Raw genomic sequence first — 22441 nt, forward strand, 5'->3', positions numbered from 1 at the left:
ACAGTCCCTTAGGGCCTCACTGACAAGCCTCCTGAGCTTGTCAAAGTCAGCTTTCCTGAAGTCAAGGACTTGCGTGTTGCTGACTGACTTGCCAGCTTTTCGGCAGATGGTGAAGGTGATCAGCTCGTGGTCGCTGTCACCCAGCTTCCCATCGATCACTAGGTCACCGACTAGGTCATCCCCAGTAGCCAGTACCAGGTCGAGCAGCGCTTTGCCTCTCGTTGGCCCATAGACTTCTCGAGTCAGGTAGAGGTCATCCACGCACGAGAGGAAGCTCTGCGACCGCTCAGATTTTGCTGAGCGATCCTCCCACAAGATGTCCGGGTAATTGAAGTCACCCATGACAACCATGGTCCTGGAGCAAGCTGCCTCAGCCAGTTCCTGGGCAAACTCCTGGTCAAGCTCAGGACTTTTGGGTGGGAGGTCTGTAATAGACTCCCACCATTGTGTCCCCTGTGCCATGTTCCCCACGGATTTTAACCCAGAGGGTCTCCAGCCCTCCACCCTGGTCGCCAATATCGGCTTGCAGGGACGCGTAGCTTTCCTTAACATAGAGAGCTACACCCCCGCCCCTTTTCTCTACATGATCCCTCCTGTACAGGGTATAGCCATCTATCCCCGTGGTCCAGTCATGGGTGGAGTCCCACCAGGTCTCCGTTATCCCTATGACATCGTAATTGTTTGCACTGAGCAGGAGAATGAGTTCCTCCTGTTTATTCCCCAGGCTCCTGGCATTAGTGTACAGGCAGGCAAGTGCCCCCTGGGGGGCTCCTTCCTTGCCCACAGATTTTACCATGGCTGGGGCTGGGGTGGGCTCCCTTGAGAGCCGTGATCCGCTGGCTTTGCAAGGATTGCTCAGCGGGCCAGCAGTGGTGGTAGTCCCCCCGTCCCCCAGTGGGCTTAGTTTAAAACCCGGTGGAGCAGGTCAGCCAGTCTGGCTGAAAAGAGCCTCCTCCCTAGGGGAGAGAGGTGGAGACCATCTCTTCCCAGCAGCTCGCTGCCTCTCTCGCCAAAGAGCGGGCTGTGATCATGAAAGCCAAAGCCTTCCTGACGACACCAGCGCCGCAGTCTTTGGTTGACCACATAGATCCTCCTGTCCCTTCTCAGCCCATAGCCTGAGACTGGGAGGATCGACGAGAACACCACCTGTGCCCCCAGACCCTTAAGCCCCGCTCCCAAATCCCTGTAGCGCCTCGTGATCTGGCTGGGAGTGCTCCGAGCCATGTCATTGGTGCCCACATGAATGAGGAGCATGGGATAGTGGTCTGTGGGTTTGAGGAGCTTGGGGATCCTCTCCGCAATGTCCTGGATGCGGGCCCCTGGGAAGCAGCAGACTTGCCGGGCTAAGGGGTCGGGGTGGCAGATTTGCCCCTCCGTCCCCCTCAGGAGGGAGTCTCCCACAACAAACACCTTACGTTTTGTCTTGGGGAGAGCAGGGGCGGGAGCTGCAGTTAGGCCCATGTTGCCTGTGGGGGCCGGCAACTCAGCAGGCTCTGCTGGGGCAGCAAGAGGTGCATACCTGTTGCTCAGTTCTGGTGGGGGAGGGGCCTTGGTGCGGCGGGCCTCCAGTTAGACGCGGGAGCAGCGAGAGACGCGCGGGTGAAAGCTCGCTGCGCCCCCGCTCCCCCGAAGCCCCCCAGAAACCCTCCAGCAGCCACGGAGCCCCCCGCTAACCCCCAGCACAGCCGGGGTAAGCGGGGCCCATGGAGAGAGGGGGCTAACCCCTTAGTGTGTGTGTGGGAGGCGGCGGCTGAGTGGAGCCGGGCCGGGTCAAGCCCCACCCAGGCCCCTACTTGGCCCAGCCTCCCAGGGGGAGAGAGAGAGAGGAGGGGGGTACTCACCTGCCCCCCTTCAGTAGGGCAGGGTCCCCCAAATCCTGGGCAGGGCCCCCTTATTGCCCTAAGAGCAGCTTCCTCGACGGCAGGCCCACTGCGCATGCGCGCAGTTTAAAAGGGCCTGCCGACCGGGAAAAAGCCCAGTTAGACACGGGAGCGGCAAGAGACACGCGGGTGAAAGCTCGCTGTGCCCCCGCTCCCCCGAAGCCCCCCAGAAACCCTCCAGCAGCTGCGGAGCCCCCCCGCTGACCCCCAGCACAGCCGGGGTAAGCGGGGCCCGTGGAGAGAGGGGGCTAACCCCTTAGTGTGTGTGTGGGAGGCGGCGGCTGAGTGGAGCCGGGCCGGGTCAAGCCGCGCCCAGCCCCCCAGGGAGCCACGCGAACAGGCTGCGCAAACAGGCGCGCTTCTCTGCTGGCGTGTGAGTTAGCGCGGAGTTCGCACGGGAGGGCGTGCGGGAGGGCGCTGGACCCTGCCTGCGCACCCCCCAGGGTAGACAGCCCCAGCCGTAGCCAGCCTACCAAAGGCATGACACGGATGGGCACGCGCCGCACCCCGAGGGTCCCCTTGGGCTCCGCAGCCCCCCCCCTGGCACCTCAGAGACGGCCACCCAGACGGAGCCCCTGGTTCCCGGCTCCACGCAGACGGAGCCCCTGGCTCTCGGCTGCGGGGGCTGCCTGTCCCTTTTCAGGCTCTGGGGCCTGGGAGCATGGCGACCTCCCCTTGCGGGGTCTGCTCCATTTTGGGGTCTCTGGTGCGCCAGGTGGAGGAGCTCCAGGCCACAGTCCAGAGACTGCGTGCCATCAGGGACTGTGAGCAGGAGATAGACTCCTACTGCCAGGCCCTTCTCCCCCGGGAGGCGGAGGGTAGATCACAGTCTCCCTCCCTACCAAAGGAGGACTCTGGGACCTCCTGCTGTGTCCAGCCAGGGGCATGGACCAAGGTGGTCAAGGGCCCTAAGGCCTGCCGCACCAAGGCCCCTCCCCCACCAGAACTGAGCAACAGTTTCTTTTAAGGAAAGTCAATTAAAGTATAGGGAACATGGCCTAGCGGGTTAATTTTGGTTTCTGTATTGAATCTTTTGGAAACTAGGCATTAGGTGACTATGGTCCTGATTTTTTGTTTCATGATGTTGAATCCAAGGAAAGTGGTTAAAATATTTATTACTGTCCATCATTTGATGAGGGGCCTGTATGCAGACCAGAAGCTTGGATGGTGATCATGACAGGGGGGCACCTTGAGGCCGGTTACAATGTCAGCCTGCCCACCTGTCTAGGGCAGTCTGCCTTGTCTCACCTACCACGTCTTGATGTATAAAAGAAGATGGAAAATTGTGGGAGGCTGCCCATTTTAATGCCTCGATGCGTAGGTCATTATACACAGCTCCAACCTCCACTTTACCATGTCCCATGCCTTGCAGATGGCATCCAAAAATCACTATCCACTATTAATCCCCCAGCCCCTTAACTGGGCTGCATTCGGGCTCTGGCCCAACTTGGCCTCAGGTATCCTTAAATGGCCCTGGGCCTCAACTTGTGCCCCTTCTCTGGGACCTTAACTTTGGCTACACCAGTCAGCCAACATGCAGTCCTTCAGGCCCCCTAAGGCTCTACTGTACATGGCTGCCAGCTGCTGCTACTTCAGTCAACCTAGGTGCAGTCCTTCAGGCCCCCTTAGTCCCTACTGTACATGGCCACAAGCTCTCACTCGGCCTTCTCACTGGGGCCACTATTCTGCCGCAACTGGGAAACAACTTCACTCCTTCACTGGGGCTTCTGGGTCTTATGCTTCTTTGGGCCTCAGCAGTCTCTCGACGTACCTGGGCCTCAACTCAGCCTACCACCCACTTAGGCCTCAGGTGTCTGTCTATATGCCTGGGCCCTGCCTCAGGCCCAAGTCAATGGGCCTGGGTTCATGTGCTTTTCTATTGGGGTGTGCTCCTCAGCCATGCCCCTCTACAGGGTCACCTTCAAGGCAGCAGGGGCTGAGGCTTTCTGGTGCCCCATACTCACCCTTCACTGGGGAGGCACAAGCGGGGCACTTCCTGGAAGCTGCCCAGACAGAAGAAGCTGCACTACACCATCCAGCCCCAGCAGGGTGTAGCTTTAGGTCATTCCCCAGGACCAGGAACCTCCTCCATCCCCATAGTTCCTACCCTTGACCTCCAGGTGTTCTGGGAGCAGCAGTACTCCAGCCAGGGGATGTTGTTCCTTCAGCTCCCTGCTGCAATTGCTGGCTGTACTGCTCAGGGCCTGCTCTTATTCTCTAGCATCCAGGCCCTTTTCCAATCAGGTGGCCTCCTGATGGCCATGTGACCCCTCTCCCCCCCCAATTGGCACTGCAGTCACCTGAAGGCTGCTCTCCTGCCTGCTAGTGCCCTGCCACAGTTATGGTCAGTGTTATTTACTATAATAATTATTCAGTTAATTCCAGCTAAGTATCTGGTGTATCAGAAATTTACGGATGTTTTGAAAAGAAGATCCCTTTGCTCATGTTAGAGACTAGATAAAATTCAATATTGTTATTCTAAAAAGTGTCTTAAGATTGAAAAAGAAGAGGCTAAGTAGCAGTGTATAAGAGAAAATGGTTGATATCTCTTGAGTTCAGTATCTCAGTCAGGTGAAGTTTATTTCAGTTTGAGTAAGTAATTCATGGGTGCTTTGAGAAATTTTGGACTATCCCCAGCAGGTTAGGAAAGCACAGTTTATCTCGCTCTGGATTTAGTCTTTAGGTTGGTACTGGCACTCAAAAAAACCTACAGTTATGGAATCTGGGTTGTGTTGATGAAGGTAAAGTTTTCACCAATGCCATTTGAACCTATCAGCTTCATTATTGGCAATGCTTCTGCTTTACACCCCCAGGGTATGGCTACCAGTGGTCACTGCAGTCCTAGACCATTAATTGTTCCATGGCTGTAGAAGATTTTTCTTTTTCTGTGTTTGTTGCCAGCTAGACCTGTCATGCTTGATATAGAAAAGGCAATAAGTACAAAGGTAAATTATTGGAAGAAGAGGAAAACTCATTAAATATGGGACATATTCCAATTTAACCTCTCTGTTTTTGTCTGCTCAAAATTCAGTGTGGGCATCTGTAGTAACTAGGGAAAATAGTACCTGCTCACCAGGCTTGGAACTGGCTTGCTGGGAAAGCTCTGTTTATTTAAAAAAGCTGACCTTCAGCAAAGACCTTTATTTTAATTTCTCTCCCTTACCTACACAGACACACACATACATGCACAGGTTAATTCCACAGTCAAAGAGTATAATGTAGAAGGCAAGAAGTGGGAAAGCTCAACATTAAAATTTTTGTCTGCCTCCCCACACCCACTCACACCTCTGAATTCCTCTGAATTCTCCTTTGCAGGCCAGATTATAGGCCTTAAATGCTTGAAATCATTACAAGTCCCATCACAGTTTTCTCAGATGTCCTGACCAAATCCCAGTTTGGATAATTGTATTCTACTTCCATAACCTTCTCCTCCCAACCTGCCCAAGATTTTGTTTGATACATTACTATTATTAAGTGCTAACAGAGCAGTTTCAGACTCTCTTATAATTAATAAAAATGTTTTCAGTGACAGTTTAATTCTTACCTGAATTTTTCATCTTATTAGTATTCTAGGAATTGTAGTGATCCACTTGGTTTGAATAAAATATAACATTAACCCCCAAAATTGTCTCTCCACACTAGGTATAGTATTAACCTGTCTTCTCCAATACCGGTCATTTCACTATGCTTTGAACACTTGGTACATATTAAATAATGACGTTTTCTGATTTTTAAAATTTATACTTAGCTTAGAGAAGAGATTGGAAAACTTGAAGATAAAGTAGAATGTGCCAATAATGCTTTGAAAGCTGACTGGGATAGATGGAAACAAAACATGCAATACGATATGAAATCAGCATTTACTAATGTGGCTGAGAGTAATCTCCAGTATTATGAACAGGTAAGTCATACCATTTTATTACTTTTATTTATTCGTTTGTTTCTGTGTAGAGGGCAATGCATTACTTCTAAAAATAATATTTTGTATTTTCATTTAAACCAATTTTATGTTCAAATTCAGAGGTTGTATTGACAAATCAGCTGGGTAGTTTACGTAGTATATATTAACTTGAGCCCAAGATGTTGATCCTGAGTTCATCAACAACAGAGGGCAGTCTTGTTTTACTAAGCACAAAAATTTGAAACATATATTTTTATTCAGTGTGAGTTATCGTGTTTCAGTTAGGTGAAAAAAATAACCCTTTAAAGTGGCTACATGAGAGAGCATTTTGAAACTTACTTTTGAAGATTATTTTGTATAAAGGAAAACTTTAAAATCTTTTTTTTCATTTTTAACATTTAAATTGCACTCCAGTAATTTATGAGCTTATAAAGATCTCTCATCTTTCAAGTGCAAATAAGGAACTAAACTGAACAAAAAAGTAGTAATTGCACTTTCAGCAGATCTTTATTACTACTATTTCTCTTCTATAGTGACTTGGGAATCTTCTTTACCTGAGTAACCAACCAGCTTTTGTCTAAATTTATAAATATAATGATACAATTTTGGATAGTTTTTAGGAACACATTCTGTGTTTAACAAAAGGATCACTCATTAAAACTGTTACCTATGTATAATGATGTACAACAAATGAGTAAATTGGGTCTTTGCATAACTGAAGTTTTGTAAGCTAAGAAGGCATAATGTTTCAAGCATATATTTTTTAATCAACAGATATGTGGTTTCTAATATTCTTTATAATTCTGCCATTTTACAGAAATAAACACTTATTAAATTATTGGTCTAGTAAAAGGTATCATCTCTGAACCAAGAATTTTAGATTTTTGCATTTCTTTTTGTCTCAGACCAACATGGCTACCAAATACATCCCTGAAACACTTATTAAATTAATGGGCCTTTATATGTAGAATGAGAAGATATTTAACAAATGTTAAGTTTTCTGTGAAATAACCTCATGGTCACGTCACTGCTGTACCTGCGCATTTTTTGTAGATTTCCTAGCAGACTATAAATTTCAATGTGCTTTGTTCATTAATCTTACTCTTTTTTTTAAAGAACTTCTCTTTAAATTCCAAAAATGTCCTGAGGTCTCATAAAACTTCTATTAATGACAAAAAAAACCCATTTGTTTTCTTTTTAATACAGCTTTGATTCCTATAACCCTCCCTTTAAAAACTTATTGTGGCTTGTCCCTCAGCTTGTGACAGTGACCTGATTTTACAGATCATTTCAATACAGTGTAATTGAAAAGACAGATCTCTTGATAATCAAATTAAATTAATTAAAATACTCTGACACACATAGGGATTGACAATCTGCTGTTATATATTAACATCAAAATATTCTCTGATTTCAGGAAGTATTTTTGGCATTCTTTTACATTTTCTTTTTCAGTCACTCGTGGACCATTGACTTTTTATAGCAGAAATATGTACAAATGTTGAATGTAAAGAGATGTTTTGTTCATTTATGGATACCTAAATTGAGTCATAAAAATAGTCCTTGGAGGATCTTTCATGAATAGAAATGATTTTAATTATAATTTTAATTTAGAATATAAAGGCTGAAAGATGGAATTTTGAACTTTAGTCACAAACTGAAACACTGTTTAATTACACCTATAAACATAAGCAGAGCTTCATAATTACTGACCAACTGCACAAGTTGCATTGGATTGTGGATTTTGAATAGAAGTTTACAAAAATGTCCTACTAGTTTCATAGTTGGTAGGGTCAGAAGGGACCTGAGCAGATCATCGAGTCAGACCCCATGCCATGGCAGGAAAAAGTACTAGGGTCAAATGACCCCAGCAAGGTGTTAGTCTAACCTCCTCTTAAAGCCCCGCAGGGTAGCAGCTAGCACCATTTTGCTTGGAAGTTGGTTCCAGGTCCTAGCTGCTCTGACTGTGAAGTGGAGCCTCCTGATGTCTAGTCTGAATCTACCCTCTGCCAGCTTGTGACCGTTATTTCTAGTTACTCCTGGTAGTGCTCGGGGGAACAGGAACTCCCCCAATGCCTGCTGGTCCCCTCTGACTAGTTTCTAACAGGCCACTAGATCCCCCCTCAGCCTTCTCTTGTGGAGGCTGAACAGGTTCAGGTCCCATAGCCTCTCCTCGTAGGGCCTGCCCTGCTGCTCCCCGATCGTGTGGGTGGCCCTCCTCTGGACCCTCTCAATGCTGTCCACATCCCTCCTGAAGTGCGGCGCCCAGAACTGGACACAGTACTCCAACTGCGGCCTGACCAGTGCCACATAGAGGGGGAGGATTCATAGATTCATAGATGTTAGGGTTGGAAGGGACCTCAATAGATCATCAAGTCCGACCCCCTGCATAGGCAGGAAAGAGTGCTGGGTTTAGATGACCCCAGCTAAATGCTTATCTAACCTCCTCTTGAAGACCCCCAGGGTAGGGGAGAGCACCACCTCCCTTGGGAGCCCATTCCAGACCTTGGCCACTCTAACTGTGAAGAAGTTCTTCCTAATGTCCAGTCTAAATCTGCTCTCTGCTAGCTTGTGGCCATTATTTCTTGTAACCCCCAGGGGCGCCTTGGTGAGTAAAGCCTCACCAATTCCCTTCGTGCCCCCGTGATGAACTTATAGGCAGCCACAAGGTCGCTTCTTAACCTTCTCTTGCGGAGGCTGAAGAGGTCCAGGTGCCTTAGTCTCTCCTCATAGGGCTTGGCCTGCAAGACCTTAACCATACGAGTGGCCCTTCTCTGGACCCTCTCCAGGTTATCCACATCCCTCTTGAAGTGTGGTGCCCAAATTGATGCACGATAGTGCCATTAGCTTTCCTGATGACTTCGTCACACTGATGACTCATGTTCATCTTGGAGTCCACTAAGACTCCAAGATCCCTTTCCGGTTCGGTGCCAACAAGCAGGTCATTTCCTATGCAGTAGGTATGCTGGACTTTTTTCCTCTCTAGGTGCAGCACTTTGCATTTCTCCTTGTTGAATTGCATTCTGTTGTTTTCTGCCCACATGTCCAACCTGTCCAGGTCTGCTTGTAGTTGTTCCCTACCCTCCGGTGTGTCCACTTCTCCCTACAGTTTTGTGTCATCGCAAACTTGGACAGAGTACACTTCAATCCCTCATCCAAGTCGCTGATGAAGACATTGAAGAGTATCAGTCCAAGGACCAAGCCCTGCGGGACCCCACTGCCCACACCCTTCCAGGTCGATACCGACCCATCCACTATGACTCTCTGGGTATGACCCTCTAGCTAATTCACCACTCACTGGACTGTGCAGTCATCCAAGTCACAGCCTCTTAACTTGTTCACCAGTATGGTATGGGATACCGTATCGAAGGCCTTCCTGAAGTCTAAGTAAACGACGTCAACCCCTCCTCCTGTGTCCAGGTGTTTTGTAACCTGGTCATAAAAAGAGACTAGATTAGTCAGGCATGATCTGCCTGCTACGAACCCGTGCTGGTTTCCCCTCAGCATAATTTGTCCTGCCGGGCTCTCACAAATGTGAGCCTTGATAATTTTTTCAAAGACTTTGCCAAGGATGGAGGTGAGACTGACTGGCCTATAGTTGCCTGGGTCCTCCTTCCTCCCCTTCTTAAAAATGGGGACCACATTGGCCCTTTTCCAGTCCTCTGGGACCTGGCCCGTGTGCCATGAGTGTTCAAATATTTCCGCCAATGGCTGTGCAGTGACGTCAGCCAGTGCCTTCAATACCCTTGGATGGAGCTCATTCAGGCCTGCAGACTTAAACGCATCCAGTTCCTCCTTGGACCTGCTTTAGCTGAATCTGTGGATGCATGACAAGGTATGGTTGGCCTTCCTGACCGTGTCCCCATAATGTCGGCCCATGTTCATTTTGGCATCAATAATGACTCCAAGATCCTTTTCTGCCTCTGCACTGACAAGAAGGGAGTTCCCAGCCTGTAGGTATGCTGCTGGTTCTTCCCCCCCCAGGTGCAGTACCTTGCGCTTGTCAGTGTTGAAACCCATCCTGTTCTCATCTGCCCACCCCTGTAACCTGTCTAGGTCCAATTGCAGCCTATTCCTCCCTTCTAGCATGCCCACATCCCCCCACATCTTAGTGTCGTCAGGAAATTTGAACAGGGTGCTTTTTACCCCCTCACCAAGTCACTGATGAAGATGTTGAACACCTGAACTCTGTCTAGATGTTTTTTGTGCTTATTCATTAAATATATCTATCATTCAGAAAGCAATGAGTTTTATTATCAGATGTAAGTGAATTAATGTAGAAAATGTAAAACAAATGTTGCAGATCAATTTAGAACAGGGCTGTCTAGCTGGTGGCCTGCAGGCTACATGCAGCCCCTGAGAGGTTAAAATGATAGCCCCCAGGCTCCTGGTCACAGGTGCTATGCCCCACTCTTTGCTTTGCCACAGGAATCTCCAGGTTTCCTCTCCCTCCTTGAGCTTCTGCCACCTGCCCCTGGGCAGAGTGGAACAGCCTGGCTCACAGGACTGAGGAAGGCCATGGCTAGATGGTTCAGAGGACCTGGGGACCTTGTGAGACATCCATGCCTATATGGTACAGTGGGAGTTACCACACTGGGGGAGGGCAGCAGCATGTTGCGGTGTGTCTGCATGGTACAAGGGAGGGGTGTGGCACAGTGAAGTGGGGGTGGGGGTGTGCTGTGTGACATGTTGTAGCATATCTGGGTGGCACAGGTTGGGCTGTATGCCATGTCCATGCAGCACGGGGAGGGAGGGGTATATGTCATGGAAAGGGGCCTGTGTGGTGCATCCATGGGACAGAGGGTTTGGGGTTTTTTTCTGAAGTGCCTGTCTACTAATAAGAGTTTCTACCAGATGACGCAGTTTGAAACTGCTGTATGGTTATGACCATCTCACAACTCTGAAGACTCAGATATAGAAACTTATGAAGTGTGCTACATTTTCAAGCGTCTGTTTTTCTTAATAAACCTGTTCCTGTCCTTACTTGTGCTCATAACTGCTTGCTCATGTAGATTACTAAGCAGTTGTCTGTTAATAATTAATTTAATTTTCCACCAACGTGAGCTGGATCTGAACTGGAAACTTAGATGAAAACCATTGTATTCCATATTTGCCTTTTCCCTCTACTTCTGTACATCTAATATTAGTTAATTCTTCGTGTTTCTGACCCACTATTTGATGTTTACAAGGATTTTTTTTAGTAGTTCATCCCAGTAAAGTTCTTAGTTTCCTACTGATGAAATTCCTGATTCTTGGAGCTGCTGGCCAATCTAAGCATATTCTTCCATGCCCTCAGCAACCTGAAGTACTGCTGATACTCTTCAAGAGTTCCTCTACCTGTCTTTCCCACAAAATCATCTCCTGTCATCTTAGCTCCATCACGTCTCCTGATTCTCCTTACTCTTTCCATACTTTCCTCCTTTCCCATGATGCTTCTCTGACTCCTCTATCTCTTGCTCAGTTCATATCTACCTTTCAGTTCAGTTCCCCAACAGCCTTTCTTCATTCCAGCACTCCTCTACCTTACAGCTCTTTCGCTTTCTGATCCCTCTGACTTTTCCATTTCCCAAGTATGCAATCTAAATGGGAATCATTACTGCCTTTTGACCATACTCTACATTCTTTAAACTTCTGCAAATCAAAAAGAATTGAAAGAGGGTCAGTTAATGTTCCTAGTGGGGATATTTATGGAAGAACTAAGTCTTTAGGTTGTTGCCTGGAGACATTTTCTATGTACAATGAAAACAAAGGTGATCAAATGCAACAAAACTGTTTGTCAAGATATACTAGAGTTTTTCAGATGTCATTTATCCTTTGTTAAAATATGGGCAGAGAACATGGCCTTATATTTATTCAGATTTTTCTTTACTACTATTGCCTGAGGATTTTGCTGTCAAGCATTGCTTAACTAGTATAAAGGAGCATGTCTCCTTTAAGCTAAATTAATATTATCATTATATTAAGTGATGCTTGAAAGTTTACCTGGAATAACATTTCCCTGAATGTTAGGTCCATAATTTATTGATTTGAAGAGAAGAGGGGTATTTAATTGAGTTTCAGGTTTATTTACTATTTTATTGCAATCTGGAACAGAGGTTGTTTCCTCTATTTGCGTAGCTACTGGCATAATGGAGCCCCATTATGAAACAAACCCCAAATAATATACAATTCATTAGGTATATAGGGTCCTGTTGTAAGACCTAGAAGAAAATAAAGTCTGTACCATGAGATCTTGCAGTCTGTTTTATAGTAAGGTTGTGTTTAGTAGGGCTGTGTGAAACAGCACCGTTTTGTTTCGACTTCTGTTTTAAAGGGACAGTGTTTTGTTTAACTGTTTTGAAGCACTGTTTTGACATGTTTCGATGTTTTTGCCCATAAACTGTAATGGGGAATCACGAAAATGCCTAAACCCTTATCATTTCTTTTCTGATTTGAATGAAAAAAGCAGGGATGGTAGCCCCTCCTGAAGCCTCAAATCTTGTCAAGTTTCAAGGAGATATAGTGCAGGGGTTTCTGGGAAACTGCTTCTCAAACTGTTTAGAGCAAAACATGTCACTTGTAAGCGTTAAGGCACAGGGGGGTGAAAACAGCAGGTATGGTAGCCCCTGCTGAGGCCATGAAGCCTGCCAGGTTTCGAGAAGATAGGTGGAGGGGTTTCTGGAAAACTGCACTTTGTCATGGAGTAGGATCCCTAGAGATGACCATGATACCCCTAGGGCCCTTTGACTGTGCCAGTTCCGCCCCGCAGGCACCTTCTCTTTTCGCCTGCCACCAAGTCTTGTTGGAAAAGATAATATATAGGGAGGCTGCCCTCGAGCTTCAGCTCAGTAACAGTCGTAATGGACTCCTCACCCTGTCTGCACTTCCTTCTTTTTTTTACCCTTGGGTTTCACAACCATTAAACCCTTGGGTTTCACCCACTAAACCCTGTAGGTTCTTGGACCTTTTGCTGGGACCCAGTCTAAGAAGGTGCCTCAAGGAGATAGGTGGAGGGGTTTCTGGAAAACTGTACTTTGTCATGGAGTAGGATCCCTAGAGATGACTATGATAACCCTAGGGCCCTGTGACTGTGCCAGTTCCTCCCTGCAGGCACCTTCTCTTTTCGCCTGCCACCGAGTCTTGTTGGAAAAGATAATATATAGGGAGGCTGCCCTCGAGCTTCAGCTCAGTAACGGTCCTAATGGACTCCTCACCCTGTCCACACTTCCTTCTTTTTTTTTACCCTTGGGTTTGACCCACGAAACCGTGTAGGTTCTTGGACGTCTTGCTGGGACCCACTCTAAGAAGGTGCCTCAGGGTGACACCCTAAGCCATATGGGCTAGTTGCATGGCTCCAACCACCGCTTACCATGCCCCATGCATCGCAGATAGTATATCCATATTGTTCGTGTAATGAGGTCTCAGTCTCACTCTCCCTTCTACTGTCACTGGGCTCTCTGTGCCCTTGTTGCTGTACCCTCACTGGTGCTGGGGCCCCTACATGACACGGTGGTGTGCCCTAATGAGGCCTCCTCCCGTACAACCTCATTCTGGTCCACCGCTTTAAGTAAGATGTAAGCAGCACAGTAGCACTAGCATCTCAGGCAGCCAAACTGTCAAAGAGCCTTGCATTCCTTTCCTGCAGGAGCTTCTTCTCCAAAAGCTGCCAAAGAACTCTCCCTGCCAGCCCCGGCCCTGGGGCTTAGATGTGCCCATAGTCCTGCCTCCTTCCGCTCAGTTGACCGGAGACAGGTGCTAGGAGTGTAGGTTGTAGCTGTGTTGGGCTAAGGACATGCCAGACAAGGTTCTTTGATATCTTTTAGTAGACCAACTGAATAGTTTTAGAAATATATCTTAGCAAGCTTTTGGGTTGAAAACCCTTCATCAGGCTGAGGAAGCACTTGCACTTGGTGTGTGTGCTCTTCCTGGATGGAAGAATAATGAAGTCAGAGGCTGGCATGCATGCAAGGAAGCCAGTCAGTGAAAATGTAAGTTTAGGCATGTGGGGGTGAGGGACAGGCTGGGAGCAGGGGGTGGGTGGGGGAAGAGGGATGTAGCAGGTAAAAGTGGAGGGGTACTTCAGGAGTCAGATATCCAGCAGGTTGTAGTGTGTCATAATGTCAATGTCTATATTGAGTCCATGAGTTTCTGTACCTAGGAGGTTGATGAAGTGCAGTTCATAGGCTCGCCTGTGAAAAGTGGTTTGTAAATTCAAACAAGCACTGAACCTCGCTAATCTCATCACCAGAAGCCAACTTCCTACAAGCCAAAATACACTGAATAGATCCAGACCATACCATGAGAAGACATGCAGAACCTGCCAACCGTATGGAGATAGCTTCACAATACATATCTCCACCTTGGTGCCCTGATGGAAAATATGTAGGAGACATCAAGCAACAACTGTGCACCAGAATGAGCGCACGCTGAAAATCTATCGAGGACAAGAACACCCAACTACCTGTCTCCAGTCTCCCAGGCTTGACCCTCAAAGGGAATTTACAAACCACTTTTCATAGACAAGCCTATGAACTTCACTTCATCAACCTCCTGGATACAGAAACTCATGGACTCAATATAGACATTGGAATTCTGACACACTACAACCTGCTGGACATCTGATTCCCCAGGTACCTCTCCACTTTTACTTGCACTGCTACATCCCCCTCTCCCCCACCAATCCCTTACTCCCTGATGTCTCCATTTCCATTTTCACTGACTGGCTTCCTTGCCTGCATTGCATGCCAGGCTCTGGCTTCTTTACTGGTCCTTCCATCCAGGAACAGCACACACACAAACCAACTGCAGGTGCTTCCTTAGCTTGATGAAGGGTTTTTCATCCCAAAAGTTGGCATCCCAGGCAGCTAAGCTGAGTTCATCTGGAGCCTCACAACTCCACTGCAACCAGCAAGCCTTGGGCCTGTCAAAGATGTGATGGGTCTGGGCTTTCCCCAGTCAGTACTGTGCATGCGTGTGGTGGCTGGAGATTATAAGGCACCTCCTACCTGCCTTTCACCAGGGAGGTCCTTGGTCCTGGCATTTCCTGGGGGCTGCTGCAATGCCAGCAGTCCCATCAGGCCTCCCAACCCTGGCAGGGTTCAGTTTTAGTGATCATGCCCAGGACCTGGGGTCTCGTCCCTCCCCATAGCCCCTGTCCATACCTCCAAGTTTGTCCTGGCATGGGAGCTTAGCAGGGACATGTACTTCCCCTGCTGGCTGGTGTTACAGTGAGCACCCCCTCCAGCTCTGAGAGCAGGGCACTAAATGGTTGTAAAACCCAAGGGTAACTCAAGGGTAAAAAAAAAAAAAAAAAAAAAAGAAGTGCGGACGGGGTGAGGAGGGTGGCACTCACTCCGTCTGCATCTGAAGCTTAGGGAACCACAGGAGCAGGAGGTTCACCTTCAGGAACATCAGCTGCTCCACCAAACCAGGACCCAAAGAGGTGTGGTGGGGTGTCACTAAATCACCAGCAATGCTGAACACCCTCTTGCTTGGAATACTGGTCGGTGGGTAGGACAGGTGTTCCCAGGCAACCACGGCCAGATTCAGCCACATCTGACTGTGGCTTGACCAGTAGTCAAAGGAGTCACGCAGCAGTGGCTCCACGTCCTTGGCAAGATAGGCAGCCACCAATGGCTGAGCACTATCTGCCTGATGGTGGGGTCTGGTGCCTCTGGACCCCACCATGGAAGCCATGACCTTGGCCCACATTGGCAGCACCTGTGGTGGAGGAGACTGCTTGGTGGATGGTGTGCTGGCACAAAACGGTGAATCCCCCTCTTCCACATCCCCCTGCCTGTACCCTTCTGCCTTTGTAACTGTTCACCGGCACCTCTGTCCAGCAATCCAGGGGTTTGCTGCTGCATGTGCTCCCCTTCACCCTTGGGTGACACATGGCAGCCAGCGTGTGGACCGTACAGGACTGCAAGAGATCAAGCCATTTTCTGATGCCCTCCTTCAGCTGCCTCACCAGTGCCTGCACATGTGGTGACAGCGGATTGATCCTCTGGAAGTTCTCCATTTGGTTCTGAAGTTCCCTCACTACAGGAATCACCTGGCTAAGGAGGGCATTGCCAGTGCTGAGGGTCTCGGTGGCCTCGAGGAAGGGCTTGAGGACCATCAGAATCTAGGAGATGGCATCCCACTCAGCTCTGTTAAGCGGGCCACTGATGCCAGTCTCCTCAAATGAGGCCATCTCATGGATGGCCTTCTGTTGCTCCACCAGCCTCTTGAGCATCAGGTATGTGAAGTTCCACCAAGTCTCCACATCCTGCATGATTTTGTGCCGCGGGATGTTCAGCTCTGCTTGTTTGTCCCACAGCATCTTGCCCCACTTGATGCTCTGGTGGAAGTAGCCTGCCACCTTCCTGCATTTGGAAATGAGCTTGCTGGTGGTGCTGGATCCATCACCGGCAGCCCTGTCTCCAAGGCATCCCTGACAGTGAAGTGCAACTTGTGTGCCACACAGCAGATGGCCCACCTTGACCATCATGGACCACCTTGACCATATTGGCCCCATTGTCAGTGACCATGAACCCGTGGATAAGCTCGTACTTCCCAATGAGCCACCCTTGCACCAAGCAGTTCATGGCCCCCATGATCTCTGTTGCCATGTGGGACTCACCCATCACCTCAGCTTGAAGGAGAGCCCAGTGACAGCCTGACTAGTCATACCAGTGCCTTGTGAGACAGAGGTAGACGTGAGCTCCACCCCAGCTGCTCCAGATATCCGAGGTGAAGTGTAAGGCCACCTGTGTACCTGCCTTGCGCATCTCCTCCCTCAAGTACTTCCTGCATGCCTCATACAGGTGGAGCAGCACTATCCTGCTGAAGGTGCGGGCACTTTGTACAATGGGGTCACAAGCACCATGAGCTGCCTGTACTCTGGCCAATCAACTAAGGAGAAGGGTTGCTCTGGATGGCAGCCATCTCCCCAGTGCTCTGGGTGACCTCACTCGCCTTGGGAACACCCCCCCCCCCCTCCATGCCCACCTTTCCCCCACTGTTCCAGGGTGGCCTGCCTCTGCTTTGTGGGGGATGAGGGCTTTGGAGCGAGAGGGGGGTCTTCTTTTTGGGCACGCTTCCACTGGTGCCAGGCTGAAAAGGAGCAAGGGTAAGGGGGTGGTGCCTATGAAGATGCATCAGCATCCCCGTGGTGCTCATGTGTTTCATTCCCTTGCCCCAGCTGGTTTTGGCTCTGCAGTGCAGGCAGATAGTATATGTGGGATCATCTGCAAGCTCAACGTGATTCCAGACCATACAAACCCCTCGTTTCTAGGGTGCGGGTGCATGTGTGGATGCTGCCTTTTCCCCCTCCTCAGCAGGCAGAAGCACAGCAACAGGCCAAGCGGACTCAGCTGAGCCACTTGCCTCCACAACCTCTACCTCAGTTTCCTCTGAACTGCTTTCTGGGGAAGGAGACTTGGCTCTAGGGGAAACTTGAGGGGTGTGGAGTACAAACTGAAATGATTCCCCCTCCTTCCCCAGAATTTCCTTTACTGTGGCACTCAGATCCAGCTTCAGCTCTTCCTCTGGCACTGAAAGGCTGAGCCTGGGAAGTGAAATGGGGGTGGAGGAGACTGTCATGCTGGTTTTGTTTGTTGTCATGGTGTTGGTGGGTGGGAGGGAGTTACAGTTGGTGCTGTTGGAGGGGATGCAGACTCAGGCAGTGGCACTGGCTCCCTTATCCTTACTGCCAGTAGAACCAGAAGCCTCATGCCTGCTAGTTGTAGAAAATAGGATGTGTCTCAGTTGCGGGGGGGACAGATTTACAGCTCTCCTTCTACCTGCTTTTTCACTTCTCCCTGAATGCTTGCCAGCTGCGTTTCCAGCATGCTTCATAGTGTGTTTGGTGTGCTGGAAAATCTGAGTGTTCTTCTGTAATGTAATATGTATTTATGTAATATATGTAGATAATTGTATTTATGTAATAAATAAAATATATAAATGTATGTATGTGTTCCTGTATAGATTGTATATTATAATATGCAATATATGCTGTGCTTCCCTGCACAGTGAATGGAATGCACACTGTGAGAGAAAGTATAGATTTCTTTTCCGAGAGAAAAGAATCAAAATAGATTAGCAAAAACAAAAAGAGGATTTTGGGGGAGGAATAAATTGAAAGGAATGAATATAATAATAAAGGGCATTAGGAAAGGAAAAGGTATTGGATCCCACTTGCGAGGAACAGACTAGCAAGTATGAAGTGATAGCCTTTCTGATGCTACCTAGCTGCTGGAAGGCACAGCTCAGTAAGCTGACCCCAAAGGACAGAGAAAGCTCAGGTCAAACTGCTTTTTATGCAGTTTTTCCATCCCTTCCCCAGAGCACTGGGATTGGAAGGGAGCTCAGGAAAGGTTCACAGTCACTGGCCAGCTACACATGTTAATATCAGAGCAGTCCTTCCCTCCTCTTCGCCCTCCCTCTGCTTAGTTTCTGTTTAGCAGCAAACAAGCCCAGCTTCAAAACTCAAAACATTTTGAAACTTTTGAAACGTTTTGAGTGCCCTTGTTTCATTTTGAAGCCGTTTCAAAGCCATTTGTTTCACTTTGATTTCATTGCTTTGAGCTTGAAATGTGTTGAAACAGCTTCGAAATGTAACACCTGTCAAAATTTTGCATAGCCCTAGTATTCAGCATTAACAGCCAAGAGTGCGGTAAAACTAGCAACCACTTTAGTTGGTCTGCCTACAGGTGGTCTTGAAGGCCCTTCAGAGATTTCAAGTAAATCAGTTTAGCATGTGCCTAAACCACTATCTAGTCGAGAAAGCGTTCACATGCATTTGGACAGATGTATGTGTTTAAAATCCATCATGTTTTTAATCATTTCTTCAAAAAATGTTATTTCATGCGTTATAATGAATCAGAAATGGGCACAAATCCTTTTAGAAAGTTCTTTGCAGACAAACAGCCATGGTACATTCTAGTGCCTAAAAGCTCTTCACAAGGAATGAAAAGTGAATCATAGACTTGTGGACAAGGTTTCTTGGGTGAATTTGATATCTTTTATTAGACCAACCCAAATGGTTGGAGAAGAGTTATTAAGCAAGCTTTCGGGTTCAAAAACCCTTCGTCAGGCTAAGGAAGCTGCAGCAGTTGGTGTGTGCTCTTCCTGGATGTTCTTCATAGACTTGCGTGTGTCCTTCCAGGGTCCTCAGCCTTTCCAAACAAACCTGGGGTTGCCATGTACAAAGAACTTGGGAATATGTGGATTAGGAAACAATGTGCATCTGTTTCAATCTGCTTTAATGGTACTTGACACAGAATTTTTTTTGTAAAGACTTCTGCTATTGTGTTAAAGGACCATATGGGTAGCAGATGGGCAGACCTTTTCCCAAAATGAATCCATTATGCTCTTCTATTCCAGGAGAGAAGTTAGTCCTCAAGAAAGTCTCCAAGCATAAAATGCTCTTCAGTCAAGATATTTACTAAGTTTTAGTATGATAGGTATAACCCTATTAAAAATTAAAGTCCTAGTTCTGATCCTCTTAGGCTTCCTTAGTGACATCTGAAAAGTAGAGTCTTTTGTTGGGCCCCACATCCTCACAGTAGTATAATAGTTATATGTATGGTGTGAACAGGGCTAAGTTCCTACACTTCATTTAGTATTTATAAATCCAAATTTAATTGGTATCTGTCCTTCGCCTTTTTATCTCCTAAGTATTTGTCCTGGTATTTTTTAAGTCCTGAAATGAACCAAAATACTTTAAAACAGCCTAATATATCATAGAAGACAAGGAGAGGGTGGAAACACTTTCTGTTATGCTGTTAATTTTGGAGTGTGTGATAATCATGAAACTGAAGTACATAACCTTGTTCTGTTGACAGTTGGCACCTACTTGATGATTGGTGTTAGTTTTTCATGGGCAAAGGCAATGAACGAGAGGTGCAATGAAATACTCTAATCATATCTAATTGCAAAACTAACTTAATCTTCATCATTAATATGGCAGGCATAATTTAGAGAGAGAGAGAGTGTATCCACTTGATGGAGACGGTAAAACAGTAATAAGCATTCCAAGCATCTTTTGTCACAATGCTTTTATTTCAGAAATATAACTAATCACTGCAGCTTTTCCTATATGGAATTAAAAGATTTGGGTGGAGGGTGAAAGAAAAGGACAGGACCTGATCTTTCAGTTTGATCTATGAAGTTTGATCCCACCCTTTTTAGGATCCCCAGTTGATTTCAAGGGGATTCTGAAGACATAAAATCTGCTTGAACTAGATTGATGGTCTTGGGGCCAAAATAGTACCTACAAAAAAAGTTAAAACCATAAGTATCCACAAGCTGAGCTTTTTGCATGGATAACAGCTGATTATAGTCAGTTGGAGTATCCATTAAGTATATGCTCATCCTCACATTTACAATATCCCACTGAAAAAAAGACCCTTAATAGCCTAAAGCAGGGCTGTCCAGCTTATAAGTGGCTGGGAGCCAGACCCCACATAGGCCTCAGCTGCTGGGTCCTCAATAATGTGAGTCAGAGGCCAACCAGGGCCATCACTGTGTAAGTAATCTGCTTCTACTTCCTCCCCTGTATGCATGGCCAGGTCCCCACCACTACACCAAATGGTACTCTCCTCAACTCACCAGCTTAGGGCTCCCTTGCTACAGTGTTCCATTGGTGTCCCTAACTGTATCACACAGCCTCGTGGGGTGGGTGAAAGAAATGAAAGCTGGAGGATGGAGGGGAAGCTTGGAGAGACTGGTTGCAGCAACTGCCAGTGTGTTGGGAAGTGGCAGCCTGGTGTAAGCCAGAGGGGAGACGCAGATTAACACCTCACAGGCTGTATACGGCCTGTGAAGTCGTATTTCATTTTTAATGAAGTGGTATTTCATTAATTTTGATATCGAGAGAAAAATATGTTTTTCTGCGTGAATGAGCCTTTGCCTGTTTAGCTATTGCAGCTTAGTCAGATTCAAAGCTAGCTTTATCTTTGATTGAGTAGTCAGATCCTTATCAGTGCAGACACTACTTACTGTTTTCAGAGAATTAAAAGTAATTTCTTTTCCTACTCTTTCATTCATTGTGTCAAATGTTTTTATCAAGAACGTTAGGTGCTATATAGTTGTGAACATGTCCAAAAACTCAACAGGTAAAAAAACCCACACAAAGTATTTCTAACCCATTTGAATAACTTCTGTCAAGCTTCAAAGTCTTTCTCTTGACCTCTTCCTAGTAAAAATGCTAGGCAAATAGATAAAATATGTAGTATGCCATAGAGGTCTCCATATTGATATATTTGACTAGTCATTTTATTGTTAGTTGGCCTTGCATGTGTATCACCTCCTTCCTAAGGAATGCACTTTGAGCTTAACAAATCATTTTTACACAGTTTTTGGACATTTACACGTGGTTAAACCAATTCCGCTTTCCCCTAAAAGATGGGATACTGATAAGCATTTTAAGCATGTTAATGCCATTTTAATGCATTTTAATTTTACTTTCTAAGTTCTAGTCGTTTCAGTTGTAGAAATTTTAAAATAAATAAGAGACTACAGAAGTTTTGTATAAATGAGTCTTTCTGCCCTTAAATTCCTTCTTTCTTGCTGGAACTCAAAAACTGAAACTGGTCAATCAGATGATCATCCATCAAATTATCACTCCACAATGTAAATGTTTAAGAAAGGCATTAGCCGTAGAAGATAAGGGCTGGAATGGAAACAAATATGCATCCTTAAATATGCCCTGGCGCTCACTGCTACCATTACCATTTTTACTATGCCTTCTGTTTTCTTGGGGGGGGGGGGGGGGGGGGTTATTACATTACTTGTGCAATAGAGAAATTCTTGCAATGTGTTTGTTTCTAAAAATGATGCTGCCATATAAATGTGCAACTCACAATAGCACTCTAAATTAACATTCGCTTTAGGTGAAGTAGCATTACTTAAGATCTTGCTGTTTTCAGTTTTGCCTATTTTTGTTGTGATTCACAGTACATTTATGAATATTTAGAACTTATAATTTATAATACATACATGCAAATTAAATTTCACGCTAGCTTTTTTTCTGTCTTTGTGGTTTTTAAAATCAGTTGATGATTCTTTATTTAGAATCTTATTTTTCCTCCTACCACGAGAACTATATAAAATAAGTTTAGAAGGATGGCTTAAGTACATATCTCTAAAGAAATGTCATTTATGCAGCTCATGTTTCACAATATAAAAAGCATGAGCCTAAGGCACAGAGACCTAGTTTTGTACTGGTGTAGTTAATTATAAATCTTGTCAGCTGTAGCACCACTGTGATTTCTGACAGCAAAATGAGCCAACATTGCTCTTGTACTTTGGATAATGTGTTTTGGTTATATAAAATGAGAATAAATTTAAAAAACTGAATAACTTTTTTTAACCAAATGACACTTTGCATCTTTGCCTGGAAAGACTTCCATAGACTGCATCTAGGTAGATTAGAAACACATTGTAAATTAGTTTTTAAAAATCTATTTTTTGGCCCATGTTTACAATGGTAACACAAAGCCTTTGTGATGCTCCAGTTATCACTTTTTTGTTCATGTTGTTAAAATACATGAATTGTGACATCTTTAGTTACGTGAAGTACAGTTATGGTCTTAAACTACAGTTCAAAGAGCACCTATTTAATTCCAACACAAGAGTCCTCAAATTAACAGTGCTCATCACATCTGATTCAATGTTGTCCTAAGTCATATAATAA

At 46.4% G+C, this 22441-nt stretch overlaps 1 protein-coding gene across 2 annotated transcripts in view; it reads left to right on the top strand.

The window, feature by feature from the left end:
* SNX7 (sorting nexin 7) overlaps window positions 1-22441 on the top strand; it is a 68155-nt gene that overhangs the window by 42025 nt on the left and 3689 nt on the right. Inside the window, exon 8 of one of the 2 annotated variants that reach the window (XM_006263170.4) lies at window positions 5629-5781. The exons of the other annotated variant lie outside the window; for it this stretch is intronic. Coding sequence (XP_006263232.1) covers window positions 5629-5781 — 153 coding nt within the window. The remainder of the gene's footprint in view (window positions 1-5628; window positions 5782-22441) is intronic. 2 annotated transcript variants of the gene reach the window in all.

This window comes from Alligator mississippiensis, chromosome 5 (assembly GCF_030867095.1).
Source record: "Alligator mississippiensis isolate rAllMis1 chromosome 5, rAllMis1, whole genome shotgun sequence".
Taxonomy (NCBI): Eukaryota; Metazoa; Chordata; order Crocodylia; family Alligatoridae; genus Alligator; species Alligator mississippiensis.